Source organism: Mus pahari, chromosome 1, assembly GCF_900095145.1.
Source record: "Mus pahari chromosome 1, PAHARI_EIJ_v1.1, whole genome shotgun sequence".
NCBI lineage: Eukaryota > Metazoa > Chordata > Mammalia > Rodentia > Muridae > Mus > Mus pahari.
The window spans coordinates 98720026-98728257 of NC_034590.1; the positions used below are offsets into that span (position 1 = coordinate 98720026).

Sequence of the window (8232 nt, forward strand, 5' to 3'; positions counted from 1 at the left end):
TTTTTCTTAAATAAATTCAGCTTGCAACACCTGTTGCTTGCTATAAGGCTGCTCTGACCACAGTGGCCAGGTGCAGGAATGGGGCCAGCAGAATGACTGCACCAACAGAAGCTGTAGGATAGCGAGTTCCCTCAAGGCAGGGCTTTCAGTGGAGCTGTCTGAAAGGCAGACAAGCTCTCTCAAAAGGGACGCGCAGTCTGCACAGATTGTCTCAGATGACAAGACATAGTGTTCATTCAAGCATCAAACGAGGAGTGGGGCTTGGATCAGGAGGTTCTTTAAAGCTCTACCCCTCAAAGTCACTCCCCCTTTATTTAAAATAGATTCGGTTTTTCTCACAATATATTTTGATTATAGGTTTGCCTTCCTCTACTCCTCTCACTCTCTTCCCTCCTTCCCTCCCATTTGGATCCACTCTGGATTAGCAAACAAAGAAGCTACTAAGAGATAGCGATAAAAAGAAATATAATGTGATAAAACGAAAACTAACTCATCAGAGTTGTACAAAACAAAGAACAGGAAAATAGCCCAAGAGAAGGCACAAGAAGCAGCTACACACACTCAGGAATCCCATCAACACACTAAACTGGAAGCCATAATGTATATGCGGAGGACCTGATGCAGACCAGCGCGGGTCCTGTGCGTGCTGCCCGAGTCTCTGTGAGTTCAGACAAGCTTTGATCAGGTTGATTAGAGGCCTGGTTTTCTTGCTGGCCTCCATCCCCTCTGGCTCTTACTCTCTTTTTGTTTCTTCTTCCCTGGGGTTCTCTGAACCCTGAGGGGAAGGATTTGTTGGAGACATCCTGCTTAGGGCTGAGTGTTCAAGGTCTCTCACTCTCAGCATTATGTCTGGCTGTGGGTCTTTACTCTTGTTCTGTGAAGGAGGATGTTTCTCTGATGATGGCTGAGCAAGGCACTGGTATCAGTACAGCAGAATATCATCAGGAATCATTTTATTGTTATTTGAGAACAGAGCCACTTACTCCTCCTTCCACATCTTTCCTGATCTCTCTGAACATGATAGCCCATGTGCCTGATGATCTATACGATCCCTTGTGCACTGTTCTCAAGCCAAAGCATGCCACAGACAGAGCAGACGACACTGTTCCTGTATCTTCAGTTGCTGGGATGGTGTTCCTTCCACACGGCCTGGATCCCTCCCCACTGAGGCGCCTGGGCTCAGCTGTCTAAGGGCTGGCATGTGCCATTGGCAACAGGACCTGCTTTCTACCTACTCCTACTTGGGTCCAAGTGGGAAATCTAGATTCCCCAGGACCGGGAGCCAACTTCTAATTCATCCCTGCTCACAAAATCTTGTGAGGTCTTTCCTAGAATCCAAGAAAGATCCAAGGTCCCCAGAGACAACCCTACAAGTGTGATTAATGACTTCTACAGGTGATGGAAATGCAAAGCCATGACCAAGCCGGTCCCAGGCTTGTGGTTGTCACCCCCAGGCCACCATTTATTTATATTTGAATTTCTGACTGAGTACTGAGGCCAACGCTCCGGCTTCTACTTGTTGCCTGATGATAGCCTGCTATGTGCAGGGAGGGGTGCTAAGAGAGCTGCTGTTCATATCCACAGCACAGCAGCCCCAAGCCACTGATGGTGTTGGGAGGATGTTGGAGGAGAGGAGACACGGGGTCTCCACATACTACATAACAATGGTGGCATAAGAGGGCAGGGACCAAGTTCACATTGGTCCTCAGTCTGTGTCAGGGTTTTTTGTATGCCAGTCTGGCACCTTCTAAGAGAAAGCAAAGATTGGGAGCAATCTCCTGGGAACTTTCTAGAATCAGGGGTGGGGAAAAGAAAATCTGAGGTTGGTAAAGCATAAGAGGGGCAGAAAGCAGAAAGAAAGAAGCGCTCCCAGGTAGAACCAGAGAATGCCAGGGCTGTCCTGAGTGTGAGAGAATCCTCAAAGCGCCCATCTCCATGCCCGCCTGCGGGTGTGCGAAGAAAGAGCAGAGAGCCAGAGCAGGAGTCGCCGGCAGGAGAGGAGGCGCGCAGCGGCCGCTGGCGGAGCGTGCTGCCGGGCGCGGAGCCCAGGGGCCGCCCAGTAGCCTGGAAGCCGCGCGCAGCGCGCCGGGAGGGAGGCGGCGGCGACAACAGCGGGGCATCCCCCAGGCTTCCCCTCCTGGGTCCTGGGCGCCAGGCGCAAGCCGAGGACACAGAAACAGCACGGATCGCAAGTGAGCAGTGAGTCCCTGACGCGCCCCGGATCTGCGTTTTCAGGAGTGGGACCTGAAGAGGCTGGTGTCTGGGTGTCCGGGAGCCCAGAGCGAGAGGCTGGGACTGAGCCCTTCCCGCCGCCCCCACCCCGCGCCCGCCTCCCGCCCCCGCCCGCGGCCTGCAGCGCGCCTCCCTCACCGACCAGGCTCCGGAGAGCCGCTCCGGCCGAGCCGTGGGAGCCACGGACAGCGCCAGCTGCCGCTGCGGGAGCTACTCCGGCTGCACCATGCGGGAGTTGGCCATTGAGATCGGGGTGCGAGCCCTTCTCTTCGGGGTCTTCGTGTAAGTAGTGGTGCACCGCGGGAGGGGACCTAAAGACTCAGCCTCTGGAAGCCCCAACTTTGTTTGCGCTGCTGTGTCTCTCTGGGGCCTGGGTTCGAGATTCCCTCCTTGGTTGGTGCCAGAGATGTTCCCTATGGGATCAAAAGAAATCCTCTCCTCCTTTTCTTGGGACCCTCAGCGCACAGTAATCCTAGCATGCCCGGGACTGGGACCTGCTTCCATAGTCGCTCCTAGTCTGGAAGCAAGTCCGGTGGCCCTAGCTCAGGTGCCCCAAGTCTGAACCTTTCACCAGTCCCTCACACACCTGTCCCTGGAATTTAGGCTGCTCCTTAAGACCAGGACAGGAAGCCTGGCTCGTGCCCTAGGGAAGTTTCTCTCTCCTGTGATCTTTGAAGCTGATGATGGCAGTTTTTACTCTTGGCTCCTTCTCCCGCCACCCCATGCTGTACCCAGGCAGCCAGGGTCAGCCTAGGTCTCCTTGCATGTCCCTGGCTCCAGAACTGACAGCCCTACAGAGCCTCAAATAGGTGTCTGCGTTACTTCTCTGGCTGGAAAACTGTTGCCATGGAGGGTTGAGCAGGTCAGGATCTGCAGCAGGCTGCTGGGCTCGGAACACCAGGAGCTCCTTTTACATGTGACAGGCAGAAGCCCTTTGGGGACAGCATTGAAATGTTCAGGTGGCACCTAGAAATAGTCATTTCCGAAAAAGAGGAGGGAGCCTGGTGCCATTCCTTCAGAAATGTCTGTGCTCAGGCACCCGAACTTCCTCTCACTGACTCTAAGGCCCGCCACAAGGAGCTTTCTCAGCTTTCTAGTCTCTGGGGTTCAAACTCACCTAACAGGTAGCCTTAAGTGCCTGTTACCAAGGCTGACACATCTGCACTTTTACCCCCCAGTGCTAGGTCAGGTTTTCTCTTTCCTACCCATGGCTGGCTGATACATTTTAAATATTAAAGTTGCATGGACTTTCGATTTACTGGAGTCTTGGTGTGTGTGTGTGTGTGTGTGTGTGTGTGTGTCCCATCAAGGCCACCAGGAAGCATCCCTCCCAATAAATTTCTGCCCCAACCATGGCAAGTACGCAGGTGTGCAGTATAAAAGGCTACTTCTGCACCTTGGGGTATATGCATAGAAAGTAATGCTTTTTAAATTTTATTTATTTGTTTGTTTATTTATTTATTTATTTATTTATTTATTGTGTGTGTGTGTGTGTGTGTGTGTGTGTGTGTGCACATGCGTTTAAATTAGGGATTAAATTCATCCCGGGGATTCATTCATACCATCAGAAAAGACTAGGAGCTCCCCAGATGTGGGCCACCCCCTCCCCTTTCTGACTGAACACTAGTGTTATTCACTGGGAACAGGGAGAAGGAACTTCAGTTGGATCTTGATGCATATGAAAAGAATCAAGCCCTTTCCCCTTCTCTCTCTCTCTCTTTCTACCTTTGGAGTAAACATTCAAAGGACTGGCTGCCAGGTGATTGCATGGGGGCAGGTTTGGGTTGGCAGATAGGCTAAAACCCCATTCAATGATTAGGTGTTAAAAATGATAGACTGATGGTTAGTGCATGGTAGAATCTAACATTTGTTGGGGGAATGTCTATACAAAAGTAATGCAGGAATAACATGAAATAGGCTCGAAGACTCTCTGCTTTAATTGCTTCCAGGAGTATTTATTTTAAAAGGGTCTAATCACATGCAAAATATTTATATGTTTTCATATTTCCTTTCAAACAGTCTTCCAAACACTTATGAGATGTTTACAAATCTACAATGGCTCGTGTAGTGAATTAGAAAACTTGGTAAATTTTGTTTGTGTGTCTGGATTTTTCAAAGAATGTTATGTAAAAAACAAAACAAGCAACCAAGTAACCAACCAACCAGCCAATGAAATCACCCATCACTTTTCAGTCTTCCCCGAAGGTCCCTCCTGTGTTATTCAGTGCAGGATCTGCAATCACCTGCCACCACAGGATACATATGGACATTGATTGCATTTTGGCATGATTCTTGAGTTTCATATGAAATTGCCAATATTATCTATAAAGACCAGATTGGCACTGAAGACAAGCTGGGGGGTGGCAGTTTGTGCAGATAATGGCTTCTGGGGGAACATAGGAGGAGAGGGGGCACAGATGACCTCTTGTTTCCTCGGATAAGCTTCTGGTGTCTTGGCAGAGGCTAGCTTTGGCGAGGAAGTTCTCTTCTTTCCTTTGGCAGCACTGTGGTGAGGAGGGGACTGAGTGAAGGCTCACTGCCATCACGACTGTGGTCTCCGCAGCCCTGGGACACTGGGGAGGTCCGTCCAGGCAAGTAGAATCTGGCCCGCCTGCCACACTGACCAGTGCAGACTATGCAGCCATCACTCATTTGAACTTCACACGTCTGCCCTATCTCCCAGAACCAGAAGCCAGTTTTAGACCAGAGAGAGCCTCCCCCACTCTTCCTAGCTTATGCTTTAGAGCAGTGGCTCTCAATCTTCCTCATGCTGCAGCCCCTTAATATAGTTCCTTATGTTGTGATCCCCAACCATAAAATGTTTCTTTGCTACTTCGTGACTGTGATTTTGCTACTGCTATGGATTGTAATGCAAATATCTAATATGTATGATATGTGATATGATATGTAACCCTCGTGAAAAGGTCATTTGACCCCCAAAGGGGTCACAACCCACAGGTTGAGAGCTGCTGTTCCAGAGAATCCTCTCCTGGAGATGTGCTTGCATCCTGGTCACCTTTCATGCCTGGCAGCAGGCATGTCCTCTCAGCTGACCCACAGACTACTCCCTGTACACTTTAAGTGAGACCTAATGAGACGGGCCTTGGACTCATGGGCATGTCAGCTCTCTTGCCAACACTTGAGGGTTTAGTCCAGTTTGATGCCCAGGATTTATGCATTTAGACTCAGGGAACAGTCTGCAGGCAATCTCATCCTCAGTGCCTCTGGAGCAGCCCTGCTTCAAAACTTAAGCAAAAGACAAAGACAAAAGAAGGACAGTGAATGGTAACTGCTGTGGCTGCGTAGCAACTTTAGCTTCACAGAGGGGAAGATGCTTAGGGGAACCCTGTGTGGAGGGAACTTAAGAGGGCCACATGCAGCTTTGAGGCTACAGTTAGTGTGCCCTGATGCTTGTGAGCCTCAAGGGCCCTACTGGTTTTATCCGGGGATTGGGGCAAGTGGTCACCAAAGACTTGAGAGAATCAGCAAGTGCTTTTCACAAATGCCAGTGAGATCTGGACCCTACTCAGCAGCTCTGAGCTCCTGGTCACCAGCCCTAGGTGTCAGGTTTACTAGTACTGGTATTTCAGTAACTTCTACTATAATTGCCAAGATGGGAACTTTCATTTGTTGAGGGAATACTACATGAGAGGTAGTGATGAAGGCTGTCACATCTTGGGAACTGAGAGATGGCTCAGGGGTTACAAGTACTTACCGCTTTTACAGAGGACCCAAATTCACTGCCCAAGACCCACATTGGGCATCTCACAAACACCTTTAGGTCTAAATCCAGGGCATATAATACCATCTTAATGCCCCTAATGGCACCTACACTCTCAGAAGTACAAACCATACACAGGCATCCACATCACACATGATATTTGTAGGACTCCAGCCTGGCCTGGTTGTGGTAGCTCAGTTTACTGCAAAGGAGGTATAATTAACCCAGGGAGTGATGAGAAGGTGGAATAGATGCCAGAGAATGATGCCCAGGGATGACTGCTCACCTATGCATCCGATGCCAGGTATATGAAGCCGTCCTGGACTCAAGGACATTCCTGCAGAGTAATGGCCTGGCAGCATGGAGGCCCAATTTGGATGGAGAACAGCTCACCAGGTGTGGCTGTAGACTGTGGATTTCATGGACAAGGTGGGGAGTTTTCTAATAGGAAATGAGTTTAGGATAAGAACGTAAGGAGGCCCTTTAGGGATGTGTAGGGATGTGTGTGTGTGTGTGTGTGTGTGTGTGTGTGTGTGTTTCCCTTTCTTTCTTTCTTTCTTTCTTTCTTTCTTTCTTTCTTTCTTTCTTTCTTTCTTTCTTTCTTTCTTTCTTTCTTTCTTTCTTTTAACTTCATCTCTTACTGGCCCAGAACTTTCCAAGAAGGCTAGGCTAGATAACAGTGAGTTCCAGGGATAGATCTGTCTCTACTTTTCCACTGCTAGGTTTATTCATGTGCCACTATGTCCAGATTTTTGTTTGTTTGTTTAACATAGATTCTGGGATCAATCTCAGGACCTCACCCTTGCAAGGCAAACACCTTTCAGAGAGTGTCATCTCGGCAGCTTGGCTCCAAAGGCTTGAAACAGAGCCATCTGCTCAGATATTTGCTCAGTGGTGTTGAAGAACTATTCCATTGGTCACGCAGGTTTTGTTCACTTCCAAGGGCAGTAGTGTGTAACTCTGCTTCACTGCAGAACAGCGGGGTGTGTGAGTACCTTTCTTACTTGCTCTTGTGCTGGGGTTAGTCATCTCTGCACTTGCCTGCTGTTGGATTGCCAATCGCGGGACTCTAGGGTTTAGGACACATCTCCATCTTCTTTCCTTTCCCCTTTGCTCCCCATATGACCTTGCCATGAGCGTGACCTGACTTCCAATGAAGATTTCCCTAGATATCTGAGTGTGCTGCATCGGTGCAGAACAAAGCTCCTTTCAAGGGTATCTGTTGACCACCTGTGTCAGAGTTACCCACAGTCCAGGTTAGCTCTTCATAACCTACAGACTAATATAAAAGAAGTGCTGGTGTCTGCATTTTGGGCAGGCATTCTTTCCATCCACTAGGCTTTAGGAACATCTAACAAGTGAATATGGTCTGCTCTGCTTTTCTCCTTCTGGGCCATTTGAAAAAAAAAAAAAGCCCTCCTTGGCCCTGCTAAGAGATTAAATGAGACCAGATAAGGAGCCCTACCATGGAGTACTTGGGAGAGGCAGAAAGAATTTCCTTATGAGAGAGCATGAAGCTGTATGCCAACATATGTTGCTTTGAGGTAGGGACAGCTGGCATGGAGGCTCAAGATATTGCAAGTGGACTCTAGGACAGAAGGTAGTTCTCTGCAAACTGAGATGCTGGGATTGGCTAGCCACTGCAGTGTTAGTCTGTTCTGTGATAGCTTGCCTGTTGTAGTTGTGCTGGCATTCATAACAGTTTCAAACAATATACGAGTGTCAAAGTGGTATAACAGAAGACCATGGATTTCAGAGCTATGTGGGTTCAAGTTTGAAATGCTGCTCTGTCACTAATTAGCAAACTGCTTTGAATCTCTGAACCTCGGTTACTTTATAGGGAAAGAGGACACAATAGTTCACTGGATTTGATTGGAGTCGCTGCTTTTAGCACCTGCAGTAGGTGCAACTGCCTTCTCTCCTCGTTTTCATTAATCCTTATTACATATATGTAGAGTCTGTGAATGGCTCCGTAGTCGAGTTGTCATGACTTTGGTCTTTAGCCTTAGGCTGACTGACTTTCTAGCCTGAATTTGCCCCTTATAAGCTGAGTGAGTCTTTGAGCAAACTATCTAGCTTAAAGTTCTAATCCCCATCCATTTAATAGAAATACATAGCCACTTTCATGAACATCAGGGTTGTGCTTATTTAGTGAGATGGTGCTTAGCTTAAGGCAGGTGTTCAAAAAGAGCTAATGCCGTTGTTGTCTTTTATTAAAATGAATCCATAATGTGAAGAGAGATGCCGTAGATAGCTAATAGTATTTTTTTTTTTTTTTT

At 48.4% G+C, this 8232-nt stretch overlaps 1 protein-coding gene across 1 annotated transcript in view; it reads left to right on the plus strand.

The window, feature by feature from the left end:
• The first annotated feature begins 2416 nt into the window (after positions 1 to 2416).
• Plpp4 (phospholipid phosphatase 4) overlaps positions 2417 to 8232 on the plus strand; it is a 133204-nt gene continuing 127388 nt past the window's right edge. Inside the window, exon 1 of the mRNA XM_029543834.1 lies at positions 2417 to 2514. Within this exon, the coding sequence (XP_029399694.1) occupies positions 2459 to 2514 (56 nt within the window). The 5' untranslated portion in view covers positions 2417 to 2458. The remainder of the gene's footprint in view (positions 2515 to 8232) is intronic.